The sequence below is a fragment of the Mus musculus genome, chromosome 16 (assembly GCF_000001635.26).
Source record: "Mus musculus strain C57BL/6J chromosome 16, GRCm38.p6 C57BL/6J".
Taxonomy (NCBI): Eukaryota; Metazoa; Chordata; class Mammalia; order Rodentia; family Muridae; genus Mus; species Mus musculus.
Window position 1 is genome coordinate 34914627 of NC_000082.6, and position 20777 is coordinate 34935403.

The 20777-nt window shown below is 51.3% G+C and overlaps 1 protein-coding gene across 5 annotated transcripts in view; it reads left to right on the forward strand.

The window, feature by feature from the left end:
• The window catches only part of Mylk (myosin, light polypeptide kinase), a 257238-nt gene that overhangs the window by 169428 nt on the left and 67033 nt on the right, over positions 1 to 20777 (forward strand). For 4 of the 5 annotated variants that reach the window (XM_006521702.1, XM_017316849.2, NM_139300.3 and 1 more), the window contains 4 exons: positions 157 to 406; positions 6426 to 6497; positions 6947 to 8034; positions 15208 to 15324. In XM_006521702.1, coding sequence (XP_006521765.1) covers positions 157 to 406; positions 6426 to 6497; positions 6947 to 8034; positions 15208 to 15324 — 1527 coding nt within the window. Of the gene's footprint in view, positions 1 to 156; positions 407 to 6425; positions 6498 to 6946; positions 8035 to 15207; positions 15325 to 15703; positions 15794 to 20777 lie in introns of those variants that run through there. The other variant, XM_006521705.3, reaches the window with a different exon arrangement.

Below are 20777 nucleotides of genomic sequence, written 5' to 3' on the forward strand. Positions count from 1 at the left end.
AGATGTACCGTGTCCACATACCCAGTCCAAGTACCTTCTAGACCACTTGTTCTCTGGTAACACACTGCCTTCCAACATGGTGGAGAACGGACTGGAGGCCAGGCTCCGTCCTAAAGGGCCTCCATCTCTATTGTTTCCCCCATTGCCTACTTCCAGAGCCTCATGATGGCACCCAGCCCTGGTTCATCAGCAAGCCTCGTTCGGTGACAGCCACCCTGGGCCAGAGTGTCCTCATCTCCTGCGCCATAGCTGGAGACCCCTTTCCCACCGTGCACTGGCTCCGGGATGGCAGAGCCCTCTCCAAGGACAGTGGCCACTTTGAGCTGCTCCAGAATGAGGACGTGTTCACCCTGGTTCTAAAGAACGTGCAGCCCTGGCATGCCGGCCAGTATGAGATTCTGCTCAAGTGAGTCTGCCTGTCCTGCCAGCCGCTCTCACCCCACCCCCACCCCACCCCACCCCCCAGACTCCTGACTCTTATGCTGGAACTGGGAAGCTAGAGGAAGCAGGAGCTGATGCAGGTTTATTGAGTTCATATCTCTGTAGCTCCGAGGCTGGCAGCTTTAATTGGCGATGGCCTTCCTGCTTGCAAAGCCCCAGGGTGGCACCAGGGCATCATGTGGCAAGAGGCAGAGAACACGCATGTGGTCTTCCTCTGTCTCATCTTTACAGCTGCTAGTATCCAATCACAGGGATTCCAACCGATGGAGTGTTAGATTTTCCCCCAAGGACCCACCTCTAAATATTATGGTTGGGTTAAGTTTCCGCCTTCTCGATACCTCACAATAGACATGAAATTGCAATACATGGACCTTAGGGACACATACTTCCAGGCCACAGCAGCTAAGAGTTGGAAGCATCTTAGCGATAGTTCGAACCCGTGGTGCCTTTTACTGCCCATTTTTGGAAATCACACACTCTAAGATGTGGTTCTTGGTTAGAAGTGAAGCCTCCCAGTACGACCTTTATTCAAGAAGAGAAGAACCAGAGGTTCATCCTTTGGTAAAAAGCATACCAATGAATTTCATATATTATTATTAAGCTGATATGGGGGATGGGATGGGGTTGGAGCCAAGTTCTGTTTCCAGCACCCACACTGGACAGCAACTCCAGTTCCAGGGGACCTGACATCCTGGACTCTGTAGGCACCTGCACTTACATCATATCCTCACACACAGACAGAGCACATACATATAATTAAAGGTAGGTGTGGATGTAGCATGCTTGCCTGGTGGTACAAGGCCCTGAGCCTGATTCTCCAGAACTGAAAAAAAAATCCAAAATAAGTTTTAAGATATTTTCTTAATTGCTACCGGGCAGAGCATGGTGCACACTTTTAATCCTAGCACTTGGCAGGTGGATTTCTATGTGTTCGAGGCGTGGATAAAAGTCTGAAAAGAGTCGGGGGTTATTTTGTCTGGGTTCAGGGTACAGTGCATCACAGAGGGGAGCTCAGGATGGCAGGAGCTCTAGGCATCCGCAGTCAGGAAGCAGAGGAAGGAGATCAGTCCTCAGCTGCTTTTCCCCTTTGTATTCAGCCCAGGCCATGGTGCTGCCCAGGCCTTCCCAGTCAATTGACCTCACACAGACAATCCCTTACAGGTGGGACCAGAGGTGTGTCTCTTAAGTGAGTCTAGACACTGCCAAATTGATGTTAGCCACCACACGTAATTAAAAAATGAGAATAAGACAACCACGGGGAGATTAATTTTCCCTATTAAAACACTCCATCTCCTAAAATCCTAAGTGAAGCCTAGACTGATGGACAGAATACCTACTCTGTGTTAGCCTAAGACTGGCACAAGCACCTGTGCGTGAGAGACTGTGACATATCCTGAGAGTGGTTAGACATGGCCTTAACGGGTGCCTGAGGAGCTGGTCACTTCCTTCCTGAACTTGATCAACTCCCTACACTGAGCCCACCACTCAGGATCAGCTGTATAAGCTACACTCTATGCTGTGATGGAATACTGTACCTACAACAATTCTGAGTGTGTGCTTTTTACTCACAGCAACTAGCTGTTGCAGCTTAACAAACCACCCCCAAGTGCTTAAGTGCATTTAAAAAAAATACCTCTTTAAAAAAGAAAGCTGGGCTGGAGAGATGTCTCCGTGGTTAAGAGCACTGACTGACTGATCTCCCAAAGGGCCTGAGTTCAAATCCCCTGCAACCACATGGTGGCTCACAACCATCTGTAATGGGATCCGATGCCTTCTTCTGGTGTGTGTCTGAAGACAGTGACAGTGTACTCACCTACATAAAATAAATAAAATCTGAAAAAGAAAAAGAAAGAGAAAGAGAAAAAGAAAAGGAAGAAATCTATTATCTCTTAGAGATCTTTGGGTCTGTTCAGAAATTATGCCTCTACGGGCAGAGCCCCACTGATCTGAATTAGACAGAGGACCTTCTTACAAGTACTCGTCATGCCATTCCCATCAGTCATGTGCTTAGACGATATCACCTGACTCTGCCTTAAGCTTAAGGCCTTAATCAGGAGGGACAAATCTGCCTCCATGATGAGGGGTCTACACCCTTGCTCACTAGGCCAGTACTAGGGCAGAGAGTGACTTAATGTGACAATACTTTCTGATGAAGGAACAACACTCTGAGATTACACTTGTATTAATCAACCAGATAGCCTATAAGAGATGGTTTTTTTGGGTGTGTGTGAGGTTCTGTTTGTCTGGTTTGGTTTCATGAGATACACTCTCATATTGCCCAGATGGCCTCAAACTCAGTATATATAACATTGAACTCCTGAATCTCCTGTCTCCATCTCCTGGATTTTTTTTTTTTTTTTGTGATTTTGAAGCAAAAAGAAAGCCTATGTGTTGGCCAATGAAAGGGGACTTGGCTGTTAAATGAGCCAAGAAAGAAGGGGGAAGGGAGAACAAAGCAAAGATCTATAGGAAGTCTGCCAGGCCATAGAGGGGGTTACACTGGAAGGGCAAAAGGCAGACTGTCTGGGACCAGCTGGGGACAGTCATAAAATGTAGAGTATCCCAGCTGGAAGGGGATGCAGAAATTATCTAGCCTTCCCATCTAGTAATGAGGGACTCCAAGGTCTCGGGTCATTGACTTGCTCATGGCCGCAAGCTGAGCCTAAGTTCGAGCCCTTGTCTTTTGACCTCCATCAGATGGTCTTCCATTCTTGCAGCCTATCATTTGGTGTGTCTTTCCATGCACGGGGAATGAGGGACCTGGGAATTCATGCTGGTCCCTTCATGAATCCCTTGCCCTTTTCCTCCCAAAGTCTAGATTCCTCATTCCTCCCGGAGGCCATTGCCTTGGCCTTGGCTCTGTCCCCAGCAGAAAATGGAGCAAGTCAGTGGAAAGTTCTCCTGAGGAGTGCATGCCAGGCCTGCCAGGGACCTTGTTCCCTCTCACTATTTTTGTCCTGACAGAAGTCAGACCTAGCCCATGGAAGAGGGTCTTTCAAGAAGGAAGGCTGGTAGCCAGGCAGTAGGGACGCACGCCTTTAATCCCAGCACTTGGAAGGCAGAGGCAGGTGGATTTTTGAGATCAAGGACAGCCTGGTCTACAGAGTGAGTTCCAGGACAGCCAAGGCTACACAGAGAAACCCTGTCAAAAAAAAAAAAAAAAAAAAGAGGGGAAAGAGGAAGAAGAGGAGGAGGAGGAAGGCTGGGAAGTGGGGCTGTGAGACAACCAAGGGGGTGCAGTCTGTTCCTGTGGAGTAGTGGACATGGATGAGTTTTGACCTCCCCTTCCCTTCGCCAGCCCTGACTAAGAGGAGAGCTAGCAACACATCAGCTCCAAGTTCCAGCTGAGATGTTAGAAAGCACAGACATTTTCCAGAAAATTAGTTCTTCACCTTTGCATATAAAATTGTCCCGTGTGATGGTGATTTGGGGAGGGGCATGTTGCGAGGCCCCTCATCAGAGTGTGAGCCTCTAATACGGGGCTCAAGAAAGGGGAGCGCGTTTGTGGCAGGTTCGCAGCATACGGGATGACTGCTGTGTCCTGTGTGACAACATCAGGGCAAGGCCTCAGTCTCAGCCTGTTTGTGAAGGAGTGTGGGTAATATTAAAGATGTCTCCAAGATACTGTTCCTGCTGGTGAAGTCACTGGTAGATGGCCCCAGGCAAGAGTCTGTCTGAACTTTATAGGCTCCAGAAGAACCCATGGCTTGCCTTAAAGGCCCAGTAGAGGTTTTCATTTTAGGCTTTCAGTATTGTCCCCTCAGTGGCCCAGCCATGGTGTCTCTGTGTTCTTCCCCCTCATCTGTCTGGAGACCTCAGGGTGGGTGGAGCTAGAGACCTTGGGTGGGGCTTATCTTTGTCCGTGGTCCCCACCACAGATCATCGCAATGACAAGAGCCCTTCCTTGCTTCCTTCCATGGGGTTATATACATACATGTAGCTCCAGCTCAGAAGACAATCCATCTCTGATGCACAGCCTCCTAGAGTGTGGCGAGGTAAAGTGGGGCCATCTGGTCAGGATCTGCTCCTGATTTCTATGCCTGGGTTTTGTCCTCCTTATGACAAGAGGAAACTCAGAGATAATGTGAGGGAAAAGGAGCTACCAAGGAAACACCCATTGGGCATCTTGCTCTGTTCCATGCCAGCATCGCTGCGAGGTAGAGAAAAAGTAGCTTAGCATTGCCCAGGAGGCTGACAGAAGCAGGAAACCAGGTACTTGCTCACGGCCTGGCACTAATGAGCTGCCGGATAGAGGTGTAGCCTGCACTCTTCAGGTGCCTTCACTTGGTCACTTCTAAGAACCCAGGCCTGGAGGAAGGGACAAACTACAGGGGCTGACCTGAAGGAGAGAGGAATGAGGTCCCAGGAAGGGATCAATGTGGCCACAGCCTGGGATAGCACAAAGACAAGGGGTGGAGTGAAGGAGGAGAGAGAGGGCTGGAAGGAAGCAAATCCACCCATCCTGGTTCACAAGGGTCCCTGCCCTTCACAGGGGTGAGGAACAAGGCCTCAGACCCCGAGAAGCAGAACCTCTCTGTAGCTGCTAGTGTCTTTCCATGAGGAAGTGCCAGACAAAGTGAGGTGGATTACGGCTGTGGCAGCAGGACATGTAAGTGCATCTCCCCAGACTCGAGATGTAGGTACCTACCAGGTGGTCCCATACACTTACGTGTGGGCGTCCACTCTTGTGGTTAAGGCACACATGTATGCAGACACACGAAGAAACACACCAAGATTCCAGAGCAAACTGGTTCTGATAAGCAATGTAGGACCTGTGCACAGGCCACAAGTCTTATATGTAGGTAGATCCAGGTCCCGGACCCTGTTCCTGCTGGTTACCTCTGAGTTCAGGCACATCGTTCAACCTTCATGCACTCCGTTTGCCTTTTATAAACAGTGCTGCCTCTAAGCTGTTAGAACCATAGACAAAATGAGATGGGTTTTGGGAGGAGGAGGAGGAGGAGGAGGAGGAGGTCCAGTGCTGGCAGCTGATATGCCTATCATGGGTCTGGAAGGGTCGCTCAGACCCAGCAGTGCTGCTAAGACACCTAGGGAAACTATGGGACCTGAGAATCCCAGCACTGCCTTGCATAATCCCCACAGCCTCCTTCCCTACACTCTCCAGACCAAGCTGGCATGCTGTGGAGAACAAGATAAACAAAGCATGTGGCAGTCATGAGGGCCGGAGGGTCTCGGATAAACACCGGTAGATCTTCCCCTTTTCATTCCCAGACTTGCCCCTTTATGAGACATCACTCTGAAGCACCAGCAGGGGGCAGCCTCTCAGGCCAGAGGGCTCAACTGCTTTGAATCCACTGGCCAGCCATTCATCCCCCTGCCTGAGAAGAGGGGCCTCAGCCGGGTCATGCACCCCTGGAGGCTGAACAGCTCTGTGATTGTAAGGAATCCAGAGCCGGCCCCACCTGAAGGAGGAAAAGAAAGGGGCCACCCATGTTGGGAGGCACGCATGTTAGGTTCTTAACACAGAATGTTCTGATTAATGAAGGGGGCTGTGACTGTTTTCAAGGAAAATTCAGCCGTTGGGGAAGTGGCTGTCATTACTTTGAGGGAGTCTAGAATCAGGTCAGGTCACTGGGCATCTGAGCAGAGCCTGTCTGCATGGATGAGAGGCTTCATCGCAACCCCTCAGCAGCCTTTATTCTTGGACTGAGGGGTCGATCCATAGTGTTCAAGGATTCCCATCTATAGATGCTAATCTTTGCTGCCCTCCCAAATATCTCCCCTCCCCTTTCTTTTTAATCTGGAACTGTAACAATCAAAGCTGACCACAGGGTGAGAGCCCTAGCCTAGATCTAAGTCTGGGATGGAAGCCACAGCTAAGCCCTAGGCCTCCTCCTTCTTCTATGGCCCATCAGCCCACGACCAAGTCTACACTTGCCTTGCACCCTTCTGGCCCCGAGCTGAATAGGACCTTTGCCCAGGGAACCGCATAGCTCTTATTGTATTGTCCTTGACTTCATCAGGAACCGGGTTGGCGAGTGTAGTTGCCAAGTGTCACTGATGCTTCACAACAGCCCTTCCAGAGCCCCACCACGGTGAGTGCCCCCAGGAGTAGCCTGGCCAGGTCCCCAAACAACGCACCCGCACCTCTGCCTGGCCCTGAAGCCTGGGGTTGTTTGTGTCCTCCTGCTGAGGCTACCAGAGCCAAAGAGAAAGATTGGAAGGGGATGAAGGAGGGAGGCCAGAAGAAGGGGAAGGAGGGGGTGATGTGTGTTTCTTTTTCTTTTCTCTCTGTATTTTTTTTTTTTTTGCACACACCCTTATAAGGCTACTGAAATCATTACCGATATAATAAACCAACTAGGCCAGTGAGTGCCTCTCACCAATGTTCCCTTCTATAAACACAGCCTGGCCGGCCCCCACGTCCCCTTCCCCCTCCTCTCTACCCTCCGCCCTCAGGGATTTGCTCTCCCCTGACGTTTCAGCCTTACCCAGCCCCTTTTCCTCTTGCTACTTTCTCTTTTTCCTTCACTGGTTATTGCAGGGGGCGGGAGCCTGCCAGCTGCGAGGGCCTCTGTGGTGGTGGAGGAGTTGGTGCTCATGGTGATGGTGACCGTCATGGGACCCTGAGGCCCTGCTGGCCAGCAAGAGGGCAAGGTTGGCCTGAGGAGGAAGACGGAGAAGACGTGAGGGGGCTGTTGAAGAGACGGGTGGAGACCAGGCTGCACACAGAAGAGGCCATCCGCCAGCAGGAGGTGGGGCAGCTGGATTTTCGAGACCTCCTGGGAAAGAAGGTGAGCACCAAGACCGTCTCAGAAGACGACCTGAAGGACATCCCAGCCGAGCAGATGGATTTCCGCGCCAACCTTCAGCGGCAAGTGAAGCCAAAGACCATATCCGAGGAAGAGAGGAAGGTGCATAGCCCTCAGCAGGTTGACTTCCGGTCTGTCCTCGCCAAGAAGGGGACCCCTAAGACCCCCGTTCCTGAGAAGGCACCTCCAAAAGCTGCCACCCCAGACTTTCGCTCTGTGCTAGGTGGCAAGAAGAAGTCACCCTCGGAGAATGGGGGCAACAGCGCTGAGGTCTTGAATGTCAAGGCTGGGGAAAGCCCCACACCTGCAGGCGATGCGCAGGCCATCGGGGCCCTGAAACCCGTAGGCAATGCCAAGCCTGCTGAGACCCCGAAACCTATAGGTAATGCCAAGCCTACCGAGACCCTGAAGCCTGTGGGCAACACCAAGCCTGCCGAGACCCTGAAACCCATAGCCAACGCACAGCCTTCAGGGTCCCTGAAACCTGTAACCAACGCACAACCTGCTGAGCCCCAGAAGCCTGTGGGCAATGCCAAGTCTGCTGAGACCTCGAAACCAGCTGGGAAAGAAGAAGTCAAGGAGGTAAAGAATGATGTGAACTGTAAGAAAGGGCAGGTCGGAGCCACGGGCAATGAAAAGCGACCCGAGAGCCAAGGCTCGGCCCCAGTTTTCAAGGAAAAGCTACAAGATGTCCATGTGGCAGAGGGGGAGAAGCTGCTACTCCAATGCCAGGTGATCTCTGATCCCCCCGCCACTGTCACCTGGTCGCTGAATGGGAAGACACTCAAGACCACAAAATTCATCGTCCTCGCCCAAGAAGGTAAATGAGAGCGAGGGTAGGGAAGATGGGAAGCCCATCCATGGGTCACTGTCAAAGCATGAACCTGTAGTCTGCTTGATGGTCACTTGTAGCCATGGCCTGAGCTGGAATAGCCACCCCTATTCCCCCTCCTTTACAGAGGGGCCCTGGGTATACACATGAGCCTACTGTGGATGTGAGCTGCGCTTCTGAGACTTGTGGTACATGCTGTGCCTTGGTGTCTGTCTGGCAGAGCTCTTTCCTGGTACCCTACCCAGGTCTCCTCTGAGCTTACCTAGGACTGAGTGTTCAACACCCCCCCCCATAGAGAGAGCTATGCTTTGCAGACTGGGAGAAGGGGGACATGGAGCTGAAGTGAGCTGGGGACCCTGGGCCCATTATTCCTTGATAAGTGTAGGAAACACTGCGCGACAGCTGGTAGGAGCTATAGGCTGGCATCGGCAACAGCTCATTCTTGAGAACACTGTGGGTCCAAACGGCCCCGTGGGCAAGCCAAACCCTTACACAGCCCCGATGGGCCCGCTCACGCGGGACAGAGCTGCTCGCTTCCTAATTTGGATGAGACTTTTGTTTGCTGGTGTTTCACATTCTTGGTTGGGGGGTGGTGCAAGTCCTGCCACCCGTGGCCTTTGGGGTACAGTTCTCAAGCCTGCCAGTTTACACCAGAGAAGACAGGGGAGTGAGAGGAGGTTATCTCCAGTCCTTTGTTATGGTTCACTCTCCTTTTACATTTATTTAGTGTGTGTGTGTGTGTGTGTGTGTGTGTGTGTGTGAGAGAGAGAGAGAGAGAGAGAGAGAGAGAGAGAGAGAGAGTGATTATGAGTATACGCACACGCTGCCACGTGTGTGTGGTCATGTTTGGAGGTGAGAGGACAGCTCATAGGAACTGGTTCTTTCCTGCCACTGTGTGTGACCCCTAGGATCAAATTCAGGTGGGGGTAGGGTGGGGAGGGAAGCACTGTCACCTGCTGCCGAGTCACCAAACCGGCCCTCCGTGAGTCTTATCAGAAACTCCTAGGCCAGAGAAGTTCCCACAGTCCACTGAGGTGGCTAGTGGAGAGACGCGGTCCTGCCTGAGCTAGAGCTGACCCTAGAGGGTCATGAAGAAGGTCCCAGGATGTGACATGTGCCCTTGAGATACTGAGGGAAGTGTCTGCAGAGGCTGCGTGGACAGGTCTTAGCAAATGCCAGTGCACTGAGACACGCCAGCCCATCCTTCCCCCCCTCTCCCCACTCTCCCCTGGTCACTCCCCTCGCCACACACTCTCCTCTCATCCCACAGCTGCCTACCTCCACAACCCAGAAAGGAGGCATTTGTAGACAGCAGCGACCTTGTCCCTTGCTCCACAATTCAGCCAGACAATCTAGAGCAGCCGAAACGTGTGGAGTCTAAATGTTGAATGACCGAAAGGCAAACTGGACATTTTTTTTTCAGCAGAGAGAGATTCTGTAATCTTCTGCTAATGCGTTGACAGTAACATTTTCACACTGATATCCTCAGGTTGGCAGGGTCTTCCAGAAGGCATCTGTCCCCCTGTGTCTGCTAGTTCTGCCCCCGTGGTATCCAGGAGGTCTTAGGGCCACGGTGGTGGGGTAAGAAGTCCAGGACAGTGGGTGCTAACATCCTTCCTGTCCCACCCAAGAACCTTCCACTCAAACTGGAAAGCTTGACTGGGTGTGTTTCCCAGGTCACCACGTCCAGTGACCTCTCTGGGCAGGATGGAGGACAGCCACCAACCTGGGACATGTAAGTGGTGGAATCCTGCATGATACTATCTATGAGTACACCAACCTCAGGAAAACTGGGGTTCAGCGGTGATGAAGGTGGCAGTTCCCAAAGCCAGAGCCACCAATAGCCACTTACAGAGTCTGCTCGAATGAGCTGTATAAGACAAACCTCAGCCCTGGTCACAGAAGTGCTCCTGAGCGCCCAGTCGCTGGCTGCTCTAAGGCCTGGGTTGCTTGGTGGAATCTTCACCCAGAGCACAGAGATGCAAACAACATCATCACCTCCCACAGGGGAGGACCTAAGTCCTCAGTGACAAGAGAGACTGTGAGAGGGGAGGTAGGGATCACAGAGAGAGCTTCAAAGCAAACTGCCAACAATAGTCTCCATATTTCAAAGGACTAATAGCTTGCTCCCCTTAGCGGAGCAGCTTATCTGGATGCCATCCTAGACAGTTACATATTCTAATCCCTTAATTCTCACACTACCAAGTATTCTTATAACAGAGAAGTTAAGTAAACTGCCCAAGGTTGCATAGCCCTTAAGTAACAGAGAAAGGAAGAGACCAACCTCCTCCCTGCAATGGAGGGAACAGACCCGTGAAGTGAGCCTATCTTGCCACAATAAAGCGCAGAGTGTTTGTTCTCCAAATACCAGCACTGCCCCTGAGCCTGCACTCACCAAATCTTTATGAGGGTTTTGTTTCCCCAACCACCCCACCCAGGGGAAGTGCATCTGAGGACTTATCAGCTCTCCCTGGAGAGCTCCTGGAAGGCAGCCAGGTGGTGGCCAGAAGTGGAGTGAATCTGCTCCTAGTGGGTCTGGCAGCAAGGACATGGGCTAGCTGTGATACAGCTATTGGAGCCGATGCCACAGAGAGGTCTGAGAGGATGAGATGTTCCATGCTGGGGACTGGGTGGCTGGTAGGAAAGCCCAGAAAGCAGGCCAGACTTGGGCAGCAGGGAAGCTAGCAGTAGGTAGGCCCTGTACAGGGCTGGGGCACTAAAGGCTGGCTGCTTGCGCATGGGCCTATCTAGGCTATGGCAGGGGGTGACTTGGCCCTGATTTCAGCCCACATCCTGTCAGAGAACATGTCTAAAAGCAACAGCTAGCCATGCAGGGGAGATTTTGGAGTGAGGAATGCAACACGAGAAGCTGGGGTTTTAGGGGCTTGGACTGACTCCGGGACAAAGACAAGGATGGAGACTGCTCAAGAGATCAGGGACCATGGTGGTGAGGCCCAGGCTGCCAAGGTGAGCGTGGCCACAAAGGAAAGAACCCAGTGTAAGAAGTACAGACATCTGCCATAAAACCCGTAGCCTGGCTTGAAGGGCAGGGTGATGGCTGGGGCTGGGAAGAGAACAGGGATGGAGAAGACAGGGGGATATTATCACTGGAACTAAGGAAGTCTGATTTGAGATGATGAGCAGGGGTGAAGGGCAGTACCCATCTTCCTGTCTCCCAGCACCTCCCTCCCCCTCCCTCTGCCCGCACTGACCCCCAACCCATCTCTCTCCCCTCTATCAAGATTCACTTCCTCCAGGATCCCTTCTTAGAGCCCTGTCACTTTAGTTGAGACACCCAATGGATCCCTTGATCTCAGAGCTCCCCTTGCTAGGAACTTCTCTGCCGAGCCCCACAGCCTGCAGGACAGGATTACACCCGCCCCACTTAGTGCTGAGGAAATCCCAAAAAGAGGTCTGACAGCCATTGGTGGCGTTTGACCACTGGGCAATTCTTAAAGTCAAGTGGAAGTGGCTTTCCTCCTCTGGCAGCCAGAGCTGTGGGATGTCTGTGTTCAGGAGACCATCAGCTGGGCCTGTCCTCCAGGGACAGGTACCTGGTCCTCTCTGTCTAGATCTATCTTGGCTGGGGGGCCTGGAGGGGAGCAATGACCCTGGAGTCCAGGCAGGGCTGAGGTAGCACTGAAAGGGCCTTTTATCTCTGTGTGTTGCTTCCTGCCTCCAGGCCGGGCTTCCCCTAGCAAAACATTTCTTCCAATCTAGTAAAGAAGCTTTGTTTTCGTTGCTGTATCGAGAGATGATTCATTTTTTTTTATTGCCTTCAGGGTGGAATCTAGTGAAGGCTTTTTCAATCCTGTATAAGCTCATTCCACAAATTATATAGCACCCAGTGTATATGCGATCCCTTTGCTTGTATGTAATTCGCCTCTTATTTCTCTCTTTTTTCAATAATGCAGACATATATTATTGATCATGTGTTTGTGATCTTGTCTTGAATAGATCCAGGTCCCCCGCTGTGGAAATAACCTCCACTACATTTTATTGCAGTTGCATTTCAGACATGGCTATCGCCCTCGGAGATAGCACAGTAGACAGGAGTGTGATTCAGCAATGGCCTTGAAATGGCCTTCGCTGCTGCCAGTGTGCTCAGATGCCTGGGGAACCCAGGAGAGGCGTAGCTAGAGCTAGGGTCTTAGAGGTGACACAGAGGCCACTGTGCCCAAGGAAGGGACCCCAGGTGAGTAGCAGTGTTGGCCTGTGCCTGCCAGGAGGGCAGGTCAGGGAGGCTGGCAGAATAACCAAGAGCCTGGCAACCCCTCACCCCAATCCACTTGCCCTTTCTTTTTCCTCTCCCCACCCACTTGGGAAAGGGAAGCTGGAGGGTCTTCAATCACAGAAGAGTGAGTCCTCGGTCAGGAGGGGCTCCTGGCAGAGCTGGGGAACCACTCAGTGGATTCCTGCTTCCCATCCCCCCCACCTCACTCCCTCAACTCCTCAGCTGACAGGCTGAGGATTCTATAATAAAAAAAAAAATTGCTGGGAAACAGTTTTCTTCTGGAGGTCAAGAATGAGCCGTCCCACAGGAAATACCAGAGTCTTCATCTGGGGTAGCCAGCCTCCAGCCTGCCCAGTCTTCTCCCAACCCACACATGCATGTGGCCATGGTCAAGCTCTGCTGGGGCCTTGGAGAGCTGGGAGAGAGGCGGGGTCTCTTTCAGATCCTCCACTGCCCTTCCAGCCATCCTGCTGTCATTCACTGGGCCTGTCATTTAAGTTTCTGGTCAAAGGCAGCTGGGGAACCAAAACAAAAAACAAAAAACGAGGGATGAGACAGGCTATCACTTGGGAGTGGGGGAGTGGAATTTGTCCTCCCAGACCAGGGAAACCCAGAGGTGAGTGGGTTTCCTCTAAGCCTGTCTTTCAGGCCAGGTGTCACCCTAGCATCCTCCTGTCCAGCCAGGTGACTGGAATGGCTGCTCTCACTCCCCTGTCTCTGAGCCTCCCAGTTCTCACTCTCACGTCAGACTTTTTCCATCTCCAGCCAAGATCCTTTCTGTTGCAGTTGAGAAGATAACGGTGGCCCACTGTCCTCACCATGGAAAGATAGGGTCAGGCCTGTTCAAGAGCTGAGTAGGAGGGAGGAGACACAGATCAGCTATCCTATTCCAAGAAACAGTGTAGACTTTCCAACTCCCTAGTGAGGTCTTAAGGGCCCCCACTGATGCCATTCTTGCTCTCTGAGTCTCCTGGCATCAGCTTTGTGTAACCAGATTGTCTTAGTTGGGGTTTCTGTTGCTGCAATGAACACCATGACCCAAAAGCAAATTGGCAAGGGAAGGGTTTATTTGGCTTACACTTCTACACTGTTGTTCATCAGCAAAGGAAGTCAGGACAGGAACTCAAGCAGGGCAGGAATCTGTAGACAGGAGCTGATGCGGAGGCCAGGAAGGGATGCTGCTTACTGGCTTGCTCCCCATGACTTGCTCAGCCTGCTTTCTTATAGATCCCAGAACCACCAGCCCAGGGATGTGTCTCTGGGCTGGACCACAGTGGACTGGGCCCTCCCCCCTCTGATCACTAATTAAGAAAATGCCTTACAGATGAATACTTTGGAGGCACTTTCTCAATTGAGGCTTCTCCCCTTCTGATGACTGTAGCTTGTGTCAAGTTGAGATAAAACCAGTATACATCATTTGAGAAAAAAAAAAGTTCCCCTGAGAATGGTGCCCATTTGTCTTGTCCCACTCTCCCATAAACCTGGAATGTATACAGCTGTCCTCCAGTGCCAGTGGTCCGATGGCTGTATAACAAGTAACGTATAGGCAGTGGGATGGACATGTCCCTGTCATTCTATTGCGATGGTCGGTACACTGACACTGGGTAGCTAGGGCAGGATGCCCCGGGAGCGGCTTACTTATTCACCTCAAGGTAGGACCTAGCAGATGGCTGCACTCCTGGCTGGTCCCGCTGGCTCCATTCTTAGATGACTTTCCCCCACAAGTCAGAAAGTTCTCCTAAAAGAGGACTGACCGGTCTGGGGATGAGGGAGAGCTGAGTGGGGAAGGACCAGATCCCGAACTTTGTCTATGCTCAGCCTGCCTTCCCACTGTCTGCCTCCAGGCCCCCAAAGGTATGTCTCAGGCAAGGATAGACCATAAGGGCTGTGAGGAAAGAGGCCATCCTCACCCCTCCCTGAGGGGCCAGAAGACCCAGCCCTGTAGAATGGCTGTCACAGAAGTCTCACCTCTGGCCTTGTACCCGTCATTAGCCCGTTCTTCAGCCATAAACACCCTTCCTAAAAAGCCATTTGCCACAGTCACAGACCACAGCCACTACCATCTCACAAGAGATCATCCCAAAGGCCGGTGTCACTGTTAAATGAGGGTTCCTACCCCTTCCTACTCGCCTGTTTACCCAAAACTTCCTTTACCTTGGGCTGGTCAGATGTTTCATTGGGAAAACTTGCCTGCCACAAATGGGAAACTGTGACCCGAGTTTAACCCCTGTACCCACTTGGTGGAAGGAGAGAAACACCTCCTGGAAGTTGACCTCTGACCTCCGCACATGCGTCACGGCCAATGCATGGTTTCTTTTGCTTTGTTTCTTTTCTTTTCTTTCTTTTTTTTTTTTTTTTTTTTTTTTTTTTTTGGCTTTTCGAGACAGGGTTTCTCTATGTAGCCCTGTAGCCCTGGCTATTCTGGAACTCACTTTGTAGACCAGGCTGGCCTCGAAGTCAGAAATCTGCCTGCCTCTGCCTCCCGAGTGCTGGGATTAAAGGCGTGCGCCACCACGCCCAGCTTGCTTTGTTTCTTAAGTCAGCAATGTCTCCAACATCACTGCCAGGTGACTCCTTCCTTGCCACTGTCCCCAGAAGACTGTGCCCAGGCTCCTTGTGCCCTGTAAGGGGCAGGCCATGCCGGTCTGCTCCCTGTCCCTCTTTTCCACTGACAGAGGTCCCTTCTCTCTTTTTCTGCAGCCTCCCAAAAGAGCCCTCCAGTGCTGGAGGAGGTCCCCGGACCGTTGATTAGGAATCCATTCTTTTGGGGTCAGTCGTCAACAGAGAGTTTGCAGGAGTCAGAAAGGAGAGAACCACATTCCCACTGGATCTGAGAAGGGGCTTGTAAAGACGCCCGCCTACTGGGCCTCAGATGCCAGGCCCTTTCCTGGTCATTCACAGAATTTCCTGTTCTCCCCCCTCCCCAGGCTCACGTTTCTCTGTCTCCATCGAGAAGGCACTGCCTGAGGACCGAGGTTTGTACAAGTGTGTAGCCAAGAACAGCGCTGGCCAGGCAGAGTGTTCCTGCCAAGTCACTGTGGACGGTAAGTCGTGCTTATCCATTGCCACTACACATACAGGGCCCATCTCTTGCCCCCTTCCACATCTGAATGAAACTCCCCCACCCCCCAGATTGTCCCCAGCCTTATTTCAGCATTCATTTGGTGAGAATCAAACTACCTTTAAAAAAAAAAATGAGTCAGGGAAGAAAGGCAAGTGGCCTCACCTTGATTGCTCGATGGCCCACATAGCCTCTTCCTGAATCCTCTGGCCAGGAAGAAGCACTGTTCACCTTCTCCTCCCCTCCCAGTCCTGCCCTCCACACCCAGAACCTTCTAGGCAGAGAAGCCAGGCATAAGGGCACCAGCACGAGAAAGGACACACCCACAGGAAAATGACTACAAGTATTTAACCAACCACCACGAGCAAGTGCGCACTGTGCTGGTGCCCAGGCTCGCTGAGGAGCCTGGGCGTGAGGAGGGAGCTGAGAGTTCAAGGGTCTTCTGGGAGAAGGTGAGTCAGGCCCAGGAGGGGGGAGAGAGGAGAACACTTTTGGCGACTTCTGCCAAAAGACAGTAAGGCAGCAGAGAGAAGGGAAGAGAAGCAGGAGACCGAGCACACCAGTTAGTCCTCCAACTCAGGAAGAGGCAAGGCCCAGCAGGAAGCATGCATCTGTGTCTCTTTCCCCCCACTCCCCCACCCCCCACTAGGACTGTGGAATTCGTGCCTGGGAATAGCACAAGGCCTGTGATGGTTTAGACTAAGTCCTTCATTATATTTCTCCTCATCATGACCAACAGCATCAGAAATCCAGCTCTGCCAGGACCCCTCGTATGCCAGGCAAGGGCTTTTCCTCTGAGCTGTATTCCCAGCTGCAACACCCATATTTTATGAATGAGAAAAACGGAGGCTGTTCAGAAAAGAAAGGCAGTCTACAGGAGGCTCTTTGGCCCCAGAGTGCCTGAGCCAGGGCAAAGCCTGCATGACTTTCAATCCAGTGCCTTTTTTTTCTTTTTGTATTTTTATACTTCCCTGGAAATGTCTAAAAAGGTAGTATTGGGAAAACAGTTTCTTGCCCTTGAAATGCCTACTTAGGAGCCATCAGTAACCTGTCAAAGCCTGGTGCCCAAATAAGGCATCTAGAAGAACAGCTTCGTTGTTGTTCGGGCTACTGAGTGTGAACACTTTAGTCCTGAAATCCTAACTTGTTTTATAGCCGTCTCACAAGACGGAGAGGCTTTGTCCCCACATCCTGGTCACAGAGCAGAGATCCGGGGTACATAATAAGTGGGAGCATAGACGGAGTGTTCTCTAAAGGAAAGTGTCTTTTGAAAACACACAATTGCAAAGTAAATGAAATCGTTGCTAGCCAGGAGTCTGACAGGGTATGGGTTCTCTGGGGTTCTAGGAATGACTTTGGAGGATGTAGATCTGCTAAGTCAAGGTTCAAGGTCAACTTGATGTGTGCTGTGAGGCTCCTGCTTAATCCTCTGTGTGTCTCTTCCCACCTTCCCTTTGTTGCCCCCTTGTCCAAGTGGGAAACCATGGAAAACTGGCTAAGCCTGCTAATGAGGTTATCTGTTTTGAAACCCCTGGCCTCTTGAGCTCCTATTTACACAGAGAGCTGCAGGCAAGAGAGCAATTTGTTCCTCTTATCTGGATAGTGTCAGCACCTTTTCCAGATTTGTTGGCCAAGTGTGAGTTCCTTTTTCTTTTCACAATATATTCAAGAAGTCTTGTTTGGTTTGAGTTTCATTTAGCGGGTTCGTTCATTCTGCACCCTAAGAAGCTTGCTTTGCTCAGGGGGTGTGCCCAAAGATTCTGCTGTCTCTACTGATCGCAGTGATGCCTATCAGTTATCTCCAGTCCCTTTGAAGTCAGAATTTGGCTCCTGGCTACAAATTAGGAGCTGGGTCTTTGAAAGACAGGGGAGACATCAGCTGAGGTAACAAAGATGACTCAGTTGGACTTGTTCTGGTGTGTTTGCAGAAAGGGAAAGGGACAGCCCTCACCCCTAGCCCAGTCTCCATTGCCTTTGCTGATGTACCTGGAGATGTATCTATGTCATCTATTACATGAGCGTCTTGCCACACTCAGCTCTATTTCCCCACCAAGAGCCACCGCCAGGCAAAGTGAAGGACTATGGGCTCCTTAACAGCTCCTTTGTCCTTAAGTCACCTTTCTGCCTCCTTAGGGTTGGTGTGTTTGTCAAGCTGAGTAACCTCCTGTCTTTTGCCCCTCACTCAGTGATCTCAGTAGATCTGACCATCCTTTTACCATCAAATTCAGATGTAGGGAATGGGGTGGAGCATCTTTCTAAAAGACGGGATCCATGGTTTCAGTCAAATTCTCAAAAAGAGTCGGTGTGTGCCACCTTGAATGCTGAGCACTGGGGAGGCTGAGGCAACAGGACCACAAGTTCAAGACCAGCATAGGAGACTGTCTCAACACAGAAATGAAGATAAGGAGAGGAAGGAAGGGAGGAAGGGAGGAAAGGAGGAAAGGAGGAAAGAAGGAAAGAAGGAAGAAAGAAGGAAGAAACCATTTGCACTTCGGGGTAGCTAGCTGTGGTTGAATATTTCTTAGTGAGCTCACTAGTGCATCTGCTGTAGCTGCCTGCCTGACCTCTGGGCAGAACCACCAGTCCCACATCCCTCCAAGAGGAGAGTGAGGTCCCTCTCTACTGTGCAGACTTCAAGATTGCTCTCGTGCTGTCACTCAGCATGTCTGGCCATGCTCCTGAAAGCCACTGCTCACTCATTCAGTCTGTGCCCAATACTATTAAGATGACATCTATGATGGATGTGAGGATGTCTTCAGGATCCCACAAACAGGAATCCATCTGGGCTCACTGGCGTTTTCTCTCTCTCTCTCTCTCTCTCTCTCTCTCTCTCTCTCTCTCACTCTCTCTCTCTCCCTCCCTCCTTCCCTCCCTCCCTCCCTCCTCCTCCTTCTGTTTTGTTGTTGTTGTTCAAGACAGGGTTTCTCTGTAGCCCTGACTATTCTAGAACTCCCTCTGTAGACCAGTCTAGCCTCAAACTCAGATCCTCCTACCTCTGCCTCCTAATCCTGCCTCCAGGATTAAAGGCATGCGCCACCACTGCTTGGCAATTATTGTTTGTTATGGGCAGGATGGGCAACCTATGGAGGCAGCATGTCTGCCTATTAGCAGCGGTGCTTGGGTCATTTGGGCATTTGTGCCCTTTCTTAAATGTGGTCATATCACCCTTTCTTCCAGACTCAGCAAAAGGGTACTTAGCCAACAAAGGGTAGAACTTGTCAAAAGTAAAACTTCACCCACGAGGAGAGCAGCTGACTTTTAATGCCTGCTGTGGGTGGCCAGAGACTTCTGTACTTCGTCTTTTCGGTGTCTGCAAAGGGGTGCAGGCTACCTTTCCCAATGAGCTTAGCAAAGCTAACTGATAAGAAGCACTAGCCCAGGCTGAAGCCCCACCCGGTAGATTACAGTGTACATTGCCCTGATAAAGCTGGTGAGGCCTGCCAGACCTTACCATAGGCTGATTCTGGCCAAGGAATTATCATGTCAAGATGCTTTGGAGAGACCTTGATCCTCCATTATTGCCAGCCCTCTGCTGGCAAGTTCTTTCTACTCAAGGGACTAAGTTATTAATTCCTACCATTCTCTCTTAGCTCAGGCCTCTCACCCTTAGGTGCCCTAGCCAAGGCATTGAGCCTTAGCTTCAGGGAAAGCAGGGCTTCACAGCCACAAAAGATGATACATCTTTGTGAAGGGGGAACATGTATCTATGGTACCCAGACCAGCACTCATTCATTCAGCAAACATTTAGGTGCGCACCCTGTGCCAGGCACAGCTCAATGAGTTGGTATTGCTGAGTATGAGCAGAAAATGTGCTTGGTCTCAGGACACGGGTGTGTGTGTGTGTGTGTGTGTGTGTGTGTGTGTGTGTGTGCTCACACATGCATTTAAATGATACCCTGGGATATGAGGGAAGCAAGGCGGGCGATGGGGACGGGCCTACAGCTTCAGGAAAGGGTTGCTGAGGACTTCTAGTTGAGTGAACATTTGAACAGAGACCTGTAAGATGTGAGGGAAGGAGATCTTGAAGAAAGAGAAGAGGGGAGAAGGAAACCAGGAGAGAAGCACAGTGGGGCAGAGCTTGTGGGAGGTGTGGGAGGAAGAAGCAGGCTGGTGAGCCAAGCACCAGGTACGGAAGGCCAAGAAACAAGGCTGAGGAGGGCCAGGGACCACCACCAGCCCACATGCAGAGATCACTGAGTGCCTTGGGATTCCGTGAGCTCCTATGGTGGATGTGACCATGGATAAGACCAGAGAGAGATGGGAGCACCGCGCTGAGATGTGCGGGCAGCTCAGGGGTCTTCAAGGGAGAGAGGGATGAATGGCTTTGAGAAAGGAGGAAGCTGTCCAGGGCTGAGCTACCCAGGAGCCAAAGGGTCCTGAAAAGACAAGAATGACCAGTGAGGCAGATGCTGCCAGCTGGTGCGGCTCAGCCTGGTCACTAACCATCCGGAAGAACAGTGCAGAGATCCTTAGTGACCCTGACAAGAGCAGTTCAGGAGAGCAGCAGCAATGTCAGCCTCATTTAATGCGTAGAGACCAGGCCGAATCACCTGCACAGGTCACCCTGACTTGCTGGGTGGGAATATAAACCCAAGCACTTATTCCCAGCTGCTGTGGTTAGCTGACAGTTGCTGAGTAGAGTTGCACCAGCCTTGGTCTGAGTCCTGGCCTTGTTCTGAGTCCTGCCGTGTTCCTTTATCCTCTCCTGCTTTCCCCGGTTATCCTTTAACCCCTCACATGCCGCTGGTTAGGACTGAGTCAAACTTGCTGTCTTTGTAGCTCTAAGACACTTGAGTAGCCCGAGACCAGAGAATAGTGTTGAGTTTAAGATTGGCCTGGGCTATGTGGCAAGTTCCAGCCAACCCAGGCTACAGGATGAGAGCCTGTCTCCAAAACAAGGAGAGAAAGGGGTGTAGAGAAAGGGAGTGGGGGAAAGAAGGAAGGAATTAAGAGAATTTAAATATTGATGAGTGTTATGGTTCTGGCCTCTGTGAACACATGAAGGACAGACACAGAGATGTATGCGTGGAATAAATACCCCAATAAAATGCCACACATTACTTTGATTTTTTTTTATTACACAATAGCATTTATTTGAGGCCTAGGGGCATGCCACAGATTATGTGTGCTTTGCGGGCTTCAGTCTCTCCTTCCACCCTGTGGGTCCCAGGGATCGAACTCAGGTCCTGTAGCTTGATGGCAAGCACCTTTACCAATACACAGAGGGATCTTGCTGGCTCCCCACCTGGTGTTTGCAACTCATTTCTCCTTTACTCCTGTCATAAGATGTCGTCTTTCTAACTAGGAAGGCTCTCTTCTCGTAGGCTCATCCAGGGGCTCATCGCGCCACTGAACACCACAGGCAGAAAAGGAGCCCCCGTTTCCCCCAGCTGAAATTCTGTGTGCTAGCACGCTATTTGCCCTTAGGTGAGAAAT